The sequence below is a fragment of the Aspergillus flavus genome, chromosome 2 (genome assembly GCF_009017415.1).
Source record: "Aspergillus flavus chromosome 2, complete sequence".
NCBI classification, from domain to species: Eukaryota; Fungi; Ascomycota; class Eurotiomycetes; order Eurotiales; family Aspergillaceae; genus Aspergillus; species Aspergillus flavus.
Window position 1 is genome coordinate 1190271 of NC_092409.1, and position 16863 is coordinate 1207133.

Sequence of the window (16863 nt, forward strand, 5' to 3'; positions counted from 1 at the left end):
GGCTTATTCTAGCGGCTGTCATTATTGGGGTATGGCATGATTTGGATATACATTTAGCCTTTGACTTGAGCTTACTCACTGGAGAGTACGTTGAAGTTGATATCTGTATATCTTCATGATAGTTGATCTGGTCATCCAACGTACACATGAACAGACATAACATACAAATCACATACCAACCCAACACAGCAATTCATAATAATTAGTTCTAAACCCGACAAAGTCTCCTATTCTCCGTCGGCAACCTATCATCTGTAACAACCCTCCGCTTCTCACTCCCAACAGCAGTAGCAGCCCAGAACACAACCCCCGAATCTACCTCCCCCTTCAACTTCAAAACCCACCCATAATGCTCCCCATAAAAAGTCTGCTGGACATCCGGTTCCATGCGATCACTCTCTCACAGATACGACCCAGCGTCGGGACTAACATCGCGCCAGCGCTGCATGTGCCCGTAGGTGAAATTGTGCTGAGCAGCAGCGATCTACTGTGCCGTCGCGTCGGGACTCCAGTTCACGCTGGAGAGAGCGTGCATGACTGTCCGGCGCCAGGCGGGATTGACTGCGTTGTCTGGATTGCTGCCTCGAGGTGCCATGTTGAAGACGATGAGGGTTAGGCCTGCTTCAGAGGAGGTTTTGATGGCGTCGAAGCCAGGATTATGAGATTGTCGGGACCAATCGCCACTGCAGTAGTTCTGTGTCTTCCAAGCAAAGTCCTGGTCAATGGGGAATCACTGGATTTCAGACCAACCATTGTTGCAAGGAATCTCAAATTGTCATGAAGGGGCTACCACTAAACATGTGGAGCCGCGTCTTGGACAGGATCTAGTGAGTGGGTATGGCATCAAAACCCGGCCAACCATAAATATCATTTAGACGTCAGAATATAACACTAACATTGTTTAGTTTCAAGAGCCCGTGGCTTACGGGCCGGATGATAGCGGCATTAATTTAGAATCTCTCAATTGCTCACAAATTAGACCCACCAAGTCATATCACGGCCGAGTTCTCATTGATCGGACACTTTAGCATTGCTGGCTAGAGTCTGGGCAGATGCGTGCACCCACCAAGGAAGTTGGTCGCGTTTCCAGGGCCTTCCGAGGAGGGCGACTAGCACAAACATCCATGGTTTGGCCATAATGGTGGGATTCAGGATTCTTTCTTAGTCGTTGTGATGTGCCGAAGTGATTGTTCAAGCCGGTCTAGTCTTCTGCAGAGAGAAGTGAGATCGAGGGTCATGGTAACTGTACGCCCACAGGCCAGGGAACATTCAAGATGTCGCGCTTGTCATTATTCTTGTCTATCCTATTCTGAGTACGCTGACAGTGGGACTCCGATGCTGGTCGCGGCTCCTCGGTCGGCACTTGGGCTGGGGTAGGCTCTCATTTATCCTAAAATGCGAGATAGAGCTATGTCTAACTATGTTTACAAATGATGGTCTCATTGTGGTAGCCTGGGTAAATCAATCTTTTGTTCACCTGCTCCGTTAGCTATTCTAACGCTTACCAGGTTCTCGCAATTGGCCAGACCTACACCGTATGGATGTGTATGTATAACACTTCAGGGCTCTCTGGTCGATGAATTACTTACTAGATCTTGTTATCGGCTCAGATACCAAATTAACGTATCAGGGATATCACTCAAGTGATGTGCCTCCCTTGTCGACAACAGAGAAAGTTACCGGACAGAAGAAGACGCATCGTCCGCTGGAGCCTTTATGCCCTTTCCGCTGTGAACATGTGCCTGCAAATCTCCAGCTTCCTGTCGGATCTTTTTCAGTGCAGTCCGCTAGCCTGCGATATGTCTTCGATTACCCAACTATGGATTCGGCAGCGCAGAAAGCTGCTGGGGCCGATGCAAACGGCATCAAAGACGGAAAGGTGGCTCAAGGTGGCCATTGTATCAATCAAAAAGCTTTTTTTCTAGGTTCAGCGGCCTTCACAATTGTCACAGAAATCTGGCTGTTGTGCATTCCCGCAATCATTATCTGGCGACTTCGGATGCCTAGGCAGTTCTGGTGATTGAGTGAGCGCTATTCTACCTCCCAGCAGGGGGGCAGCAGGTGGAGAGAACGATCGACTGCGGCTGAGGGCGCGAGATTGAGGGATCTATACGCTTTGCGAGATAATTTAAAGCATCATAAAGGGCCCAGTGACAGTCAGGAAGTAATCATGCATTTCGATGGCCGCTCAGATGTGCCCGAGTGCACTGCTGGTTCATCAAAAGTGCAACATCAATAAATGAAAAAGAGTCAACATTTTTCACTCCCCTTCGAGAACATGAGGTTAAAGAAATACCAAGAATCTATAGTTCTACACATATGCGGCCGCTTAGGCATGATACACTGTAGACCAACCGAGTAGTTGTTGCGAGACTCGGCGCTAATAATGCCATTAGTGCAAGCATTGTCAACCTGATGCGTGATCCTCACCGAAAGATTCAACCTCAATCATACAGCGAGGAACAACTCACTTGTCCGAAGACCCATTTTCTCCGGCCTATTTTGAAAAGGACTGGTACTGGGCCTCTTCGTTTCAGAAAATGGTGCTTTGAAGCGTCAGCGCCAATCAACACCGCCGCTCAACACTCGGCGCTTTGGTGAAGAAGTGTTGCTTTGTCGCGCGCCAATTCATCCAGTAAAGCACCAACCATCTCAAATCATGCAGCCCAGTTTGAGACAGGCTGGATCTAAGGAGCTTCATTGTGTTTCTGTTGCCTTGGATCCGTAGTGTCAACGACATTTGCCGGCCATGCATTGTTTAAAAGTCCGTCCTCTTCCTTGTGTGATCCTGCATTGTCTACGGCGTCCGTTTTCCTTTATCTTTTGTCATTCTTTCAAGTATTTCCTTCGTTATTCCCGCTTAGATGTGTGATTGTCTGCTCTGAACTGACTTCACTTAATTGCCACCTGCCATGCCGATTTGATCTAATGATAATCTCGTCGCATCCTCTCTTTAATCTTTAGATCGGGATACTACCATACTGTTCAACTCTTACAATTTTCAGCCGACAAGATGCAGTTCATATATACAACTCTCGTTATTCATTTAATTGCCTCTCTTTGCTGGGCAGGCCCAATAGCTCATTCACGTTTAATCCGAGAGAAAAAGCATCATATGCCAGAAGGTACACCGTCATCTGTAATAGACACTTCTACAGTCGTTTCCCACCTTGTACAAGACATTTCTACCACATCTAGCGGCAGTAGCTATATGAGTACCACGGCTAGCACATTCTCCACAGCGATACGGACAGAGTCGAGCTCTAGTACTGTGCTTCATCGTACCACGGCTGGCGAAGATGAAGATGACGGCTCTGAGAGCTATTCGGCATTTGACCCTACGACAACACTTACATCGTCACATATGGCGAGTAGCTCGTCGGCACCTGCTACACATACAACGAATACCCTCACTCATGGTCATAGCACCCCCAGTGTCTCCACCTCCAAGACACCAGATACAACACATTCAACCTCCTCGCTCGCAGACACACACTCTGCAGTTGCTGTTGTGCGTGCCAGCTCCGTGCCTGTCGCATCGAGCGAGATCGCTGAGCCTACGGTCACGACAACTACAGTCACATCAACGATCTTTAAACACCACAGCGTCACAGTCATTTCCTCTGGGACACAGTTATCACACTCATCTCGCCTATTTGGGGCCAGTTCATCGACTTGGAAGACCACGAAGTTTACATCAAATCTGCTCCCCAAAGTATCAGCAACTTCTATCAGCCCCTCTACGAGTTTCTCATGGAGAGCGACCCCTACATCTACGTCAGTTCAATCTTCTACAATCACACAGACATCATCACATCTCTTCCGCGGATCCACGGCAACCACAGATATTAGGTCTACAGCGTCATCTAGTCCTACCGTCGGTGTGATCCGCACCTTACCAGGAGCCGCTTCCTCAGGTGCATCTACCGGAGCACATCAGAGCTCAACGGCGACTGCACCACAGCCCGATCATACCAGTGCCCATTTTACCTCGGGCACAGTCAGTAATACCCATACCTCCAACACGTGGACCCCACACACCACAGCCACGGCCTTTCACACGGATTCGATATCTCACACGCAGACTGCCACAAGTGCCTTCATCACCCAACCACCTTCCACCGGTACACACACTACCAAGACCCCCACAACACCAGACATAACAGGAACGGTCGTCTCAGGAACCGGAATCGTGATAATCATCCCGGGGATATCTACAAGCCGGAACATAACAATCCCATTGAGCCCTGACGATAACATTCCCGTCACGGGAACAATATCAATGTCGACAAGTTCACCCCCAGTAACAACGCCCATCGGGGCCAGCTCACAATCAGCATCAGCTACACAAAATACCACCCCTGCCATTAGCCCTCATGCCACGGGGTTGGTGACGACCATCCATCCCACCAGTACCGAGACCAAAGTCGTCACCATTGAAATGCCAACAACCGAGCAAACCCAGCGGCCGACACCTAATGCCTCAGTCTCTGTGCCAAGTGAGGGAAGTTCGCAGCTGACTGCACAAGCTACCGGTAGTAAGAAGGCTCCGGGGCCGGCTCCGGCTCCAACGTCGGACATTGCTGACAATGGGGTCGTGAATCCTGTTTCACCGATGTTTCTTACCGTGACGGAGACGAAGACGGTGACTGAGAAGACTACTGAGACGAAAACTGTTATGATGACAGTGACAGCTACTGTTGATCGATGAAATCCTCCCTCTTTCTTTCATATTCCTCTTCTTCTATAATATGTCCATTTTCTTTCAAACTGTAAACAATACGTTCATTTAGATAGTCAGAAACAAGCTATCCCCTAATACAATCCAATCTAACCCCTCAAAACCTCAAATCTATCCAAAGCAGCCTCATATTCAACCCACCCCTCCTCACCATTTCTTCCCGGGATGAGCTTTCCTTCGCCCAACCGCCGATATGCTTCGTGTTAATGGTAAATCGAGCCCCTGGCTTGGTGGTGCCGAGGAGATCCTCACTGTTTCCGTATAGTTGGGATGTGTCGTTTTGATTGATTTTCTCTTGATCTGGGTGGAGAAGAGAGAGACCACTTGTTCCGGTCTTGAGAAGGGGCCGTCGTCTCTGATTATGTCGCCGCTGCCGCCGAAGGTGAGTCTGGGAAGGATAGTAGTCATTCAGAGTTTTGGTGGTGAGTAGGTAGATTTATGGATGAGCGGTTGCGGTTTGTTTGTTCGGTTTATTAATGGAGTGCAGGTTTTGTATGGCTTGGGACTGGGTTACTTCATATTTTGGGTTAGTTATTGGGGCTTGATTACCCATCCGGTGGTTAGATATCTGGGTTCAGTATTCCAGTAGTTACTTGACTGATGTGTTGATAATTGTATTTGAATGTAAATGGTTGTCCTCGTAGATGTGGCCTGAAGGATTAGCTGCTGGATTGTGGATGATGGTGGAATGTTACACCTTTGTCCTGGTGTGCGATTTACTGTATTCTACTCATAATGTACTGAAATGTCCTTTTATAGGATGTTCTGGTCTTCCTAGCAAATGAAGTCTTTTTCTTTTGTGCAGTTATCGAAGATACGCTCAGCCAGAGTAGAATATGCAGATGGATATCTATGACGCCAACCCAAGAAAATATACAACGAACCCTCGTCAGCAACTCGATCCCGTCCGTCAGATTCGCCCGTACGCCATCCCATAAGTATATAACCAGAGGAGAACACATATATATACGAAATGAAGACAACGCCCATCAGGTCATAGTTCTGAAAGCCATCCTCCTGCGGCTGCAAACCTTGCTTGATACTCCTTGACACTGGCCCACTTGCGCAGTTCCTCTTCGTCGCGGTCTATATCACTGACATAGCTCATCGAGCGGCCGGTCGTCTGTGGGCTTGCTGAGGCCATCGACGGGCTCGGAACTGCCATACCCTCCAGACGCATGAGGATATCGATGAAGGCATGGAGGTAAGACTCCGCCTCGGCCACGGTCAGCGGGTGCGGCCCCGCTGTTAAAGTGGTGGAATCAGCCGGTTCCTTATTTGGATTGGGAAGATTAAGAAGCGTAGAGGCGACCTGGCGGACTTTGGCGGTCTATAGATGTCACTGTTAGTACCGACTTAGGATAGGAATCGCGAAAGGATAACTTACAAAGCTAAGCCCGTTTGGCTCCATGTTGACCTCGTTGATAGATCGTATCAACACCAACATATCACGAATCACTATTCGACGCTCTTCCGCCATGGTGGCCCCGATATGATCCGACTGAGCGTCCGCGTCAGCCTCAAGTGTGTTGGACTGGTCTTCCTCGACCTTGACCGGCGATGGACTCGTATGGGTCGCTTGTTCGGCCCGCTTCTGGTATGCCTTCCAAGCGGCATATAGTGCCCAGTACTTCTCAACCAGGTAAGACCGAGTCCCTAGCTGGCTTGCGTATATGTTTGCCTTCTGAATCTCGTATTGAATGTGTCGCCTTTCATATGAATTTAGATCCTCTGTAGGGCTCGGGCCAGGACCCTGACCCGGTACCGAACCTTGAAGTGAGTACTCTCTTGGTACGTCAGCGACGGCGGATTTGGCTTTCTGTAGGCTTTCCCAGACAGCAGCCCTTTGCCGTTCCCAGTCAAAAGGCTGGCCACTACCGAATGCAACTTCCCAAGCTGACACTTGGCTGTATGAGTTATATATGCGGACATTAAGATTAAACCCTACCAAGCGAGAAACCCTGTCTGCCGGTTGGGATTCAACATGAGTCGAAAAGATGAACTCATCATCTATTTCGAGGGGTAAGGGAGGATACCGCTCAGTCGGGGTTTCTGGAGGAATATGAAAAGTAAAGTCAGTTGACCCCATCTGCTGCAACGTTCGGTATCCAACTAAAACAGCATAGAACAAGCGCCGCCCGAGTTCCTGTTCGATGATATCGAGCTGACCATCTCCCGGCTGACCGGGTAGGTCCTGCGATAAGCGCGACGAGTAGGAGTCTGGGCTTGGCGGACTCATCGTCCGAATTCGAGTACTATGGCCGCATAAATCATACACATGCAGTATTGTCAAACACTCGGACAAATATGAGCGACATGTTCGCATATTGTACATATAGCCGGAACAAATAGATAGAAAATAGCCGATGGCTGCATCGTAGACTGTCAGGCTACGTTCGAGATACCCCGCACCTCTTGCTTGGACAGCCACGTCCCGACATCTCTTAACCAATGCCATGGAGTGCGGGTAAGCTGCCTTTTCGGCTGCGGTCTTCAAGTGAAACCTCGGCCTTCGTGGAAATGATGTCACCAGAGTCCCAATCATGGAGGCCGCCAGGGCCAGGAAGGTACGGTTGGTAACATCCTCTCTTCGATCAAGGGCAGCGCGAAATGTCGGTTCATGAGGAACGGGTATTAGCGGGTGGATATAGGTGAAGTAATCATCGATCAAAAGTCGTATAGTAGATAATGGACATATCATTTCCAAGGAGAAAACCGCTGGTGGCGGAAAAGGCTGACTGTTCAAGAGCCCTGTCGATTCTGGAGATGCTTGATCAGACGGGGTGGGAGAGCCAACGGGTGATGCCGTGAGCTTCTGTCGCTTAAGTGCTTCTGCATGACGGTTGGGAGGACCACGGCGCCTGCTTGGTCGCTCATAAGTACAGGGGATATCCAAGCTTGCACACGACCGACAGGGCGGCCCGCTTGTATCACACTGGTTGGTGCCCGTTAGACAGGTCTCCTTGCGAGAGGGTACCTCGTTCGACACTCACTTTCACCTTTCGAATACTGCAGGCATCACAAGCCTTGCGCAGCCTGGTTCTCTGGTCCATGGGTATAGGGGTGAGATAGCGAAGGTTTCCATGCTTGGGTTGAATCCATGGGCCTAAGGCATTGGGCTTTATACGAGGATACCAGTCTTTGGTATTCTCTGAGCGCGGCAGGTTGGGATTTGCGATGTCTTGCCCGGACTGATACCCCAGAAAGGTGATCTCCAAGCAGATTGGATGATCGGAGGCGATCTGCACAGACGTTCTTCGGGTGATGTACAAATTAAGCAGTCATGCCTCGGTGATTAGACAGGAAAAGACTCAACGGCTAGACTCTTAAGCCTCAAAAATGGTCGCATTTTCCGAACGGTGCCTGGGAATCCCGGTGCCTAATAAATGAATCAAGCCGGTAAGTCCCTCACCGACGATGGTGGAGCCAAGAAATGCTTGGCTCGCGCACTCCCCCTCCGAAAGTGGGCATAAACCCGTTATGCTGAAAAGAAGTTTACGGAGTATAGCCACGGCCGATCTAGCAGCAGGAGGATTGATGGGACTCTCCGGAGTCTCCACGAACAAATGTCGAGCTTCCAAGGCGGTCACGTGCATCCGCAGGATACCCGCCGCCGGCATTTGGTCAAGACGAATGAGCGATCGAACCACACAATAGTTGGCTCTGGACCATCTCCACCTTAGGGTTTCTTATCTGCAGGAAAAATTAACGGATGGGGTGATTCTGGAGCCAAGCTTGAGCACTGACTGGCTGAATCAGTCGATGGGAATGTCAACAGAGTTTACTATCCTCGACTTAGCTGCGTTAGCATGCTCAGGGGTTCCAGTCCGCCACCTCTCAAGTCACCGAATCAAGAAAAAAAAGGTGGTGGATCATCGGTGGGGACTGAACGCTCCCTTGAAAACCCCTCAATCTCGTACTCTAAATGGGAGTACGGTAGTAGTCTAGAGTACAGACTATGAAGCTAACACGACCCAAACTAGATGACAAATACTCAGTCGGTCTTCTGTCCAAATCAGGTAACAGCTTATATATGCGACTGCCCCCGTATGGCAAACAAAAAAAAGAAAAGAAAAAACAAGATGAAACATCTAGAACAAAAAAGAAAAGAAACTATTCTAGCCAAAACAGGTCTATATCGTATCGCCGTCATGATACTCATCCACTTCATCAGGCCTCGCTCTCCCTATCAGATCGCGCTTGTTCTCTAGATCCACAGCCCAGAGTGCTGAACCAACAGCAGTCGACATCAAGAAGAACATAGACAAGGGCGGGACCAACTGAAGGATCAGAGCAACCGTTCCAAACCTGGAGTGACCATGGTTAGCAAGCCTAGGTGGATCAGCAAGGCCGAACAACACTCACGTAGTATACTGCAACTGGCGGCGGCGGATTTTCTCTTTTCTTTGCTGCTTCGAAAGATCTAACAGTTGGAAGTACCGCCAGTGGTGAAACGGACCCGCTCGATAACCAGTGAGCAAGAGAAACATAGGTGTCCCGGCCACAGGAATAAAGTTTAGAGGGAGGAGGACAACAAACTCCACGATCTGTCGCAGAGAGAATGGTGCATAAACGGCACTATGAATCGGCTTGCCCAGCCGTTTGACGACATCATCACCTTGCGGATATAGGACCCGTGAAGTGGTGACCAGTTCCCCGTGGCCCTCATTCACTAAGACGGCATCGAAAATATCCACCAAGGTTTCATCCACAAAGAATGCCTCAAAGAGTGCAGCCACAATTGCAGCACCTTCTCCTAAAACCAGGACCGCTCCGTTGACCCAAGCACCGCGGCCTTGGAAGATAGAAAGAAAGGCGACCTGGGGCAAATAGGTAAAAAGGAACAGAAGCACGTAGATGAACGCCGAAAGCAGAACAATCGGAATTAGACGAGTCTTGAACAAGGGCCAAAGGAAGCGATGCGATGCGAAATAATACACACCCTAGATAGTTGCGTCAGTGGTCACGACAGAGTATACCTAGGCAGCAAACAATTGCACTGACGCGAAGAGGATACAGCCAAGCAGCTCTGCTAGGATCGAGCGATCGGGCCATAGCGACAGCCCAACCTAGAATGCACGCTAAAGAAACCAGACAGAGATCTATTATATTAGAACTAAGTAGATGTATCGGCACGCTGACAGAAGCGATAGTACTTTCGTCGCGAGAGATGATTTCATGGATATCTTGCGGCTATCGACCAAGATCCGAGGCACATGATCTTATCGATAAGCCAGGGCGGTCAGAGCCCCGAGTCCCATGACTATAAATTGAAATTTTTTCATCGGCTCGCGAATTTTTTCTTCTTCCAAATTAAAACTGAACACACCTCCCTATTCACTCTGAGGTTCACAACACCATGGGCCCTTGGAGGGGAAATGGGAGGTTAGAGTAACTAGCTGCCTTACCCCAAATTCTTCTTCCTTTTGTGGAGCGTTTGGAAATATTTACAGCGTACACCCTTAATTTTTGCTTCGCCTGGTGTAGATTGGCTCATGACCACGACCACCGAGTTAACCCGTATGGTCGTGAATGACATGTAGAATTTCTTCCAAACTATTGACAATCGCTGTCGGCTCCAAACCCGGCGCTGCTCTGTCCGCCCATCCTTTCCCGGACCGGTCAATCCAAATGACTCTCATGCCCACGTGGAGCGCCCCTATTATGTCGAAAGGATTGGAGCTGATCACCCAGATGTCTTTCATTTCTGGCACGCACTTTCCCACCCTCTGAGCCAAATACCTGTAGACCTCTGGTGCGGGCTTAAATTTTCGAATGTCGTCGACGCTAACAAGGTCTCTAAATATCTCTCTATGGTGCGACAGTGGGCCTGACTGAAGGATAGACTTGGATACCATATTCGAAGTTCCATTGGTGAAAATAATGGGCATCACATTCTGAGCCCTTGCCAGCTGATCCAACGCTGGTTCCACGTCCGGGAACGCGGCCATGTTGTCATGCATTTGAAGCAGCTCCTTGATACCGTCATCCTGTATCGACGTTCCCGTATCAAGCAAGGCATGGATAAGCGCATTATGTGTGACTTCTTCGAAGGATATGTATAGGCCTAGCAACAACAGGATAAGCCGAGGCTAGAAACGAAGACACTATCATAGCTCACCCATGCTATTCAATCGCCACGTATACTCCAGCTGGTAGCGTCTCCACAATGTTGCAATTGACTGGGCACGCTCCTTGTCATAATTGACATACTGTTCCAGGTCTCTGGCTATGGATCCAGGCGATAGTAGGGTACCGTAAACATCGAAGGCAATGACAGTCGTTTGAGCCATCACGAACGCCAGGGTGGGTATTTTGGGCCACAGGATTCCTCGCGCTAATTTCAGTGTTTAATTAAACATCTGGAGTTCTGTTTGAGGATGAAACAGAATAGACCTGCGACACCAGTTTCAGGTTTTAACCCCGCGGAGAATGCGAAGGACGACGGATGATGTCAACCGAAACTCCAATTCCAATGTCTTCGGACTCCATGCCGAAACCCTCACTCCCCGGGATTTCCCTAGTCTAACTAGGAAGGTTTCGCGCAATAAATGTCTCAGCACGGCGTTCAGGGAACAGTGGAGACCTAAGTAAATGAAGGTGACAGAAAAGGGGTGTGATCATCAAGACGCGCTAAACTTGACTATATGTCGATTTAAATAGACACGCACAAGAAACTCTTCAGTGAGTTCAGTCCTATCCTGTACTCCGTACCGAGGATGACAAGTGCTTTTGGGCAGAGGGGTCGCTAGGTCGTAGTAGAAGAGTTCGAGTTTGTCGCCTTAGCCATTTGGCCAAACTGCCCCGTGAAAATTATAAGCAGCTGTTACACTGTTTCTGCAAGCCACGAAGGCTTTAAGTCCAGATTACCTACAACGATAGAACTGCTAAATTCCTGAACATGCCGAAAATCTATTGATGCAAGAAGATTATCTAAAGTTTTGCGGCTACCTGAATACCTTCGATCCGCCTCATAGCATTTTCAAGCGCATTTCGATATAAATATATAACTTCTATACCGGCATCTACACCTACGACCTGTATGGAACTTTGATATATCCTTCATATTTTGATAGCACCACAGCCATTAGAAGACGGAGGCTACTATACTCATGAATATTCGAATAATATCGCAAGCCTAACCCTCCAAGCCTTTCTGACACCTATTTTGATAATCAAGACTGCCAGCAGCATAGACCAGCACCAGCCAGCTTCACAAGTCATACACCAGTCGAACTCGGCACATAAAGGCTGGCTACCATAGCAGTACAATAGCATATCTTGCAACTGTCTTTAAACAGTCGTGTGTCAACAGGCTAGCGATCATAGCGGGGAGCCATAGCCTCAACCCAATGCAGCCACTATCGCGGAAGTCTCGACATGGAAGTATTCTAACGTCACTAGAACCACAATATACGCTAGGCGAAATGCTACCACTGGACACAAGACCATCAATGAACTGATTTACTTCATAGCAGCCGGGAAGTCCCGGTACTCATGGAAGCTACAATCTAATTCATCCATCCGTGGGCCCCGGAGGAGAACCCTCCTATATGTTCTTTACTGCAAGGGTGCTCTGTGGATCATTGAGACCACTTATCAAATAGTGTCCTGTGTGGGCTATATCGCTGTGCATTGGCATTAGGGATACCTGTGCCTCAGATGCATCACATAGAAGTAACAACTAGCAAGAAAGCAAAACCAGAAAGACACTCCACTTTCGTTCACACGGTGGACAAGATAACTCCCAGAATAAATACTTGAATGGGTTCTATGGAAAACTCATAGCGAATGAAATATAAGAGCCAACATTGGTGAGCAGCTAAGGCTAGGCTGTCAAGCCTTGAGGATTTTATCTCAAGTGATCCGTTGAATAGTGATACATCCACACAGCACATCTCCTCGCACACTCGCAACATACTTCCTTTTCCTTCCTTTTGTCCGTCTGTTCTAAAAACAGTACAGTTTAGATGAAGGCACATAACGAACCCAAAAACCAGAGCTCGATTCACCATCGAGGTAATCAGAAAATCAGTTTCTACGAGGTGAAGTTCGAACCTCGGTCCCTTCCTAAAGGGGATACCGGCTCCGAACCCTAAAATGGGTCTGCAACGTAAAGTTCCAAACAATATACTTAGCAAGTGGATCGACGCCGCATTTGTAACGTTTACCAAGGCACCGAAGCTATCTGGCAATAGCCACTGCCTGATTCCGGAACAGTTTTCCTGTTGTGGAGATAGCGGCCGATCTTTTACGTGGCGGGTTTCTTTTTTCTAGCGTGTTCCCGACTATTGATATTGACTCGGAGGCTCGGATAATGTATACAAGAGGGTCTATGGGTTCAAACTGTTTTGAGGATTGGTGCTGTGGTGCGTATTGGGAAGGGTTAGTGGATCTGGGTAGACTATTTACTACCTTCAAGTTTGGTTACGGGCTTGTGCTAATTTGATGGAGACGATCTACTGCTCGTATTAATTTCCGTGGCAGGAAGGAGACTTGTGTCAGGTGAATGTGTAGTTTATTAAGGTGCTAATTTAACCTTACTATACATATAATTGATTTTGATGAGATATCTATGTAGACCACCGCGTCGTATATTGTACATGGGAACTGAATCTCCGTGAAGCATAATGTCCCGCAGCTTTTTGCTGCCACCCTTTATATCAATCAAATACACCGGCCCAGATGCAAGCAATTAAACATGTAAGTCCCACACCGACAGAAGAGAAGAGTCGATCCGCAGTCAAAACGCCAATAGCAATACAGTAACCAGAAAGGTCATAAGAATGGTCAAAAAAAGAGCCTGCGGATGGATGGATAGAGTGGAGAAAAATCATAGGTATCTCTTCTCGTAGATCTCCTCATAGCACTGAACATGGTCACCGACGGCAAAGCTAGTCCAGCCTTCGAAGCCGATACCACATTCTGTGTCCTTACGCATTTCGGTCACGTCCTTCTTGACGTTCTTGAGGGAATTTATGGAGCCTATAAGAACAAGATCAGCTTCCAACTTGTAGAAACAAAGTTTTACCCAGTCAAACGGGACGGGGAGCTTACCATCAAAGATTGTTTCCTGGCCCCTGATTACTCGTACTTTCCTGGCCTTGCTAATTATGCCATTGCGTACTTTACATCCAGCAATGGCTGTCTTCTCTCTCCCCTTGAGTGTGATCTCGAATACCTGTCCGATCTCCGCTTCTCCAGTGACACGGTGACTTACCGACGGAGGTAACTGTTCGCTTAAGATTGCTTTGACATCGTCAATGAGTTTGTAGATAACGTTATGATCCATAATTTTGACCCCTCGAACTTCTGCCATACGAGACATGGCAGGGTCGATAGGCATATTGAACGAGACGATATGACCATTTGCTGAAGCTGCATGCTCAATATCAAACTCACTGATTGGACCGACCTCGGAACGGAGCACATTAGCAAAGACTTCGTTGTTGCCAATCGCAGTGACCGAGTTTAAGACAGCCTCTGCAGATCCGCCGACGTCTGCTTTGATGACAAAATGCACTGGTTTAGGGCCAGATGTCTCCTGGACAGAGCCGGCAGTCTCAATGCCCTCGGATTCTTCCTGTCGGCGCCTCTCGAGTACTTCACGCCGTGCCTCGTTGATCGCCACGGTATCCTGGCCTAGTTTCTGAGTCTCGGTTTTCTCCAGTCGATAATCCACGACGTCCTTGGCCTGCTGCTCGTCAACAGCCTCAAGAAGTTCAGTCCCAGCAGACGGTTGTTCTCTCCAGCCGTCAACCTCGACTGGCATGCCGGGGGTAGCTTCGGAGATTGCGGCGCCCGCCTCATTCCTGAGAGTGCGTACACGAGCCCAGGTTGTGCCCGCGACTATGATATCTCCCGGCCGTAGTGTACCACGTCTGATGAGCACCGTCGCCACACGGCCATAGCTTTTGGTTGTCCCCTCAATCACCCACCCCTCAGCTTTGCCGTCCACCTCCGCTCGATGGTCGAGAACCTCCGAAAGCGTGACGATAGCTTCTTCGAGCTCTAACATGCCCTGGCCAGTTTTACCACTTACGCCAATCGCTTGGACGTCGCCGCCGTAGTCTTCGACGTGTACACCGTGGATAGAAAGATCCTGTTTGACTTTCTCGAGATTGATATTCTCCTTGTCAATCTTACTGATAGCGACAATGATAGGAACTCTGGCTTCAGTGGCGTGCTTGATTGCCTCAATTGTCTGGGGTTTGACGCTATCATCTGCTGCGATTACGAGGACTACAATGTCAGTGACATCTGCACCACGGCGACGCATATCCAGGAATGCAGCGTGGCCAGGAGTGTCCAAGAATGTAATGGTCTTTCCAGAGGGCATAGCGACAGAAAAAGCACCGATGTGCTGTGTAATGCCTCCGTGTTCTGACGCGGCCACCGACGAGTTTCGAAGCCAATCTAAAATAGTAGTTTTGCCATGATCAACGTGTCCCATAATAGTCACCACCGGTGGTCTGGAAGGTAAGATGGACTTGTCTTCAGGCTCGGGTGCAGCTGCCAGATCCTCATCCTCTGCAGTTTCGAAGATGGGCTCGAAATTGTATTCGGCTGCGACAAGGCCGGCGGTCTCCGCGTCAAGAACGTGGCTGTATGTGACACCCTCAAAGCCCATATCTTCCATTTGTTGAACAAATTGTGCGGGCCGCACTCCGATGACATCCGCAAGATTGCTAACGCTGATGAACTCCGGTAGATACAGTGGAATTGAAGCCGACTCTAACTCTTTTTGCCGAGCCTTTTCCTTCTTCAGCCGTTTGCGTTCCTCGCGGCGACGGCGACGGTCATCTTCTTCCTCGTCATCCTCTTCAGCCTCGGACTGCCGTGGCCTACGGCCATCCCGACGCTTCGAGGCCTTCTCGGAATGAGTAACATCGGTGTCATCATTTAGTTTGAGTGAGGACGGATCCCAGGACCATGGATCCACCGGAGTATCTGCTTTCTTTGGCTTGGGTTTGGACTGTCGCTCACGGCGACGCTCGGCAATCCTTTCTTCTCGAGCTTCCGCCTCTTCCTCTTCGTTTTTGAGATCGTACACAAGCCGCGCTCCCAGTGGTTTTCCCTTACTAGTCATAAATGTCCTAATGGCATTTTCCCGTCTAGTAACTGCTGCGGAACCACCCTGTTCTTGGTCCATATCGGACAGCATCTCATGACCCAGTCTCCGAATCTTTAGGGTTTCTTCTGAAGCGCCAGCTTTGCGCGTTTCAGCCCTGCGGGTTCTCTCCATTTTCTGCGCCGGATTCTTGGAAGGCCACGACGGCCACGCCAAATCTGGTCGGACAGCTTTACAGCATGGGCAAGTCTGATGCTTCCCAAAACAGTTATATTGACAGTCCGGGCAGATCCAGTCTGAAGCACGCAGACTTCTCGGTACATGTCTGGTATTTACCTCTAGATCTTTATCAGGCTGCAGTGATCGGCTCTCCCCATCGTCGAAAGGACGTCGCTTGTTCTGTCGCCTTGGAGGTCGGTTCCAATCGGCCCGCGATTCCGCTCTACGCTGTGATGCACGTAGCTCTTTTTCTTGCAGTCGTCGTTGCTCTTGTTCTTCTGCGGCCTTCTTTGCTAATAAAGCATCTCGCATCGCTTGCTCTGCTGGGCTGAGACCGGCCGGCTTCTGTGCTTGTTTGGTTCCCCAGCGAGCACCAAATTTGGGCTTTGGGGTCGCAACATTGGAGCCTGCTTCTTCGCTACCTGCATTCGATGAAGATGATTCGGATGAGTTGAAGGCTAAGAGGGAAGAACGAAAGCTTCGCCGGGGAAGGTACGGTAATCTCGGAGAGAAAAGAACATCTCTGTGCCTGGCGGCGCAAGTCCACTCAACACCATGACGGCGGGATAACTGTAGAAGAATATAATCAGATGTTTACTCCGAATGTGGACAGCGGAATCGAATCGACCGTTTGGGGAATGCTCACCTCCAAAGCCGCACGCCGGTGCATAATGGAGAGACAAGGAGTGGGTTGTCTTGTCACTGGTTTCCCTCGGGGCAAAATTCCGGCCGGTAAGGGAAAGTCTCTCGTAGCTCAGCACAAACTCCGTAATACTTTCCCGCCCGCCTCACGTGCATCGGCGTCTCCGCCGAATCGGAGGCCCTTATTTCC

At 49.2% G+C, this 16863-nt stretch overlaps 5 protein-coding genes across 5 annotated transcripts; 1 reads left to right on the forward strand and 4 right to left on the reverse strand.

The window, feature by feature from the left end:
• Positions 1 to 1420: 1420 nt before the first annotated feature.
• F9C07_9813 (uncharacterized protein) lies at positions 1421 to 4711 on the forward strand (the record flags this gene model as incomplete). Its single annotated transcript, XM_071511947.1, has 3 exons — positions 1421 to 1456; positions 1509 to 1545; positions 3180 to 4711. The coding sequence occupies 3 exons, from the start codon at positions 1421 to 1423 to the stop codon at positions 4709 to 4711; spliced, it is 1605 nt and encodes a 534-aa protein (XP_071363595.1).
• A 1024-nt stretch (positions 4712 to 5735) lies between these two features.
• On the reverse strand, positions 5736 to 7794 carry F9C07_9814 (uncharacterized protein; the record flags this gene model as incomplete). The annotated part of the gene is made up of 3 exons (XM_041289306.1): positions 5736 to 6071; positions 6129 to 7676; positions 7735 to 7794. The coding sequence occupies 3 exons, from the start codon at positions 7792 to 7794 to the stop codon at positions 5736 to 5738; spliced, it is 1944 nt and encodes a 647-aa protein (XP_041142250.1).
• A 364-nt stretch (positions 7795 to 8158) lies between these two features.
• F9C07_1186681 (uncharacterized protein) lies at positions 8159 to 10025 on the reverse strand. The gene is made up of 3 exons (XM_071507719.1): positions 9746 to 10025; positions 9107 to 9684; positions 8159 to 9049 (listed from the first exon to the last, which is right to left on the reverse strand). The coding sequence occupies exons 1-3, from the start codon at positions 9794 to 9796 to the stop codon at positions 8875 to 8877; spliced, it is 804 nt and encodes a 267-aa protein (XP_071363596.1). The 5' UTR covers positions 9797 to 10025; the 3' UTR covers positions 8159 to 8874.
• F9C07_1186931 (haloacid dehalogenase-like hydrolase) lies at positions 10026 to 11749 on the reverse strand. Its single transcript, XM_041289308.2, has 2 exons — positions 10863 to 11749; positions 10026 to 10808 (listed from the first exon to the last, which is right to left on the reverse strand). The coding sequence occupies exons 1-2, from the start codon at positions 11032 to 11034 to the stop codon at positions 10255 to 10257; spliced, it is 726 nt and encodes a 241-aa protein (XP_041142252.1). The 5' UTR covers positions 11035 to 11749; the 3' UTR covers positions 10026 to 10254.
• Positions 11750 to 13269: 1520 nt separating this feature from the next.
• On the reverse strand, positions 13270 to 16794 carry F9C07_2277003 (putative mitochondrial translation initiation factor). Its single transcript, XM_041289309.2, has 3 exons — positions 16678 to 16794; positions 13799 to 16601; positions 13270 to 13726 (listed from the first exon to the last, which is right to left on the reverse strand). The coding sequence occupies exons 1-3, from the start codon at positions 16699 to 16701 to the stop codon at positions 13575 to 13577; spliced, it is 2979 nt and encodes a 992-aa protein (XP_041142253.1). The 5' UTR covers positions 16702 to 16794; the 3' UTR covers positions 13270 to 13574.
• Positions 16795 to 16863: the final 69 nt, after the last annotated feature.

What these genes read in the sequence shown, in the direction of transcription:
- F9C07_1186681 (XM_071507719.1), bottom strand. Translation starts at nt 9,796, where the DNA reads ATGGCCCGATCGCTCGATCCTAGCAGAGCTGCTTGGCTGTATCCTCTT. An exon ending in CTTGGCTGTATCCTCTTCGC is followed by an intron (nt 9,685 to 9,745) that starts GTCAGTGCAATT and finishes GCAACTATCTAG; the next exon opens with GGTGTGTATTATTTCGCATC. An exon ending in CGCCAGTTGCAGTATACTAC is followed by an intron (nt 9,050 to 9,106) that starts GTGAGTGTTGTT and finishes TGGTCACTCCAG; the next exon opens with GTTTGGAACGGTTGCTCTGA.
- F9C07_1186931 (XM_041289308.2), bottom strand. Translation starts at nt 11,034, where the DNA reads ATGGCTCAAACGACTGTCATTGCCTTCGATGTTTACGGTACCCTACTA. An exon ending in GTGGCGATTGAATAGCATGG is followed by an intron (nt 10,809 to 10,862) that starts GTGAGCTATGAT and finishes TGTTGTTGCTAG; the next exon opens with GCCTATACATATCCTTCGAA.
- F9C07_2277003 (XM_041289309.2), bottom strand. Translation starts at nt 16,701, where the DNA reads ATGCACCGGCGTGCGGCTTTGGAG. An exon ending in ACCGGCGTGCGGCTTTGGAG is followed by an intron (nt 16,602 to 16,677) that starts GTGAGCATTCCC and finishes ATTCTTCTACAG; the next exon opens with TTATCCCGCCGTCATGGTGT. An exon ending in CCAGGAAACAATCTTTGATG is followed by an intron (nt 13,727 to 13,798) that starts GTAAGCTCCCCG and finishes TTGTTCTTATAG; the next exon opens with GCTCCATAAATTCCCTCAAG.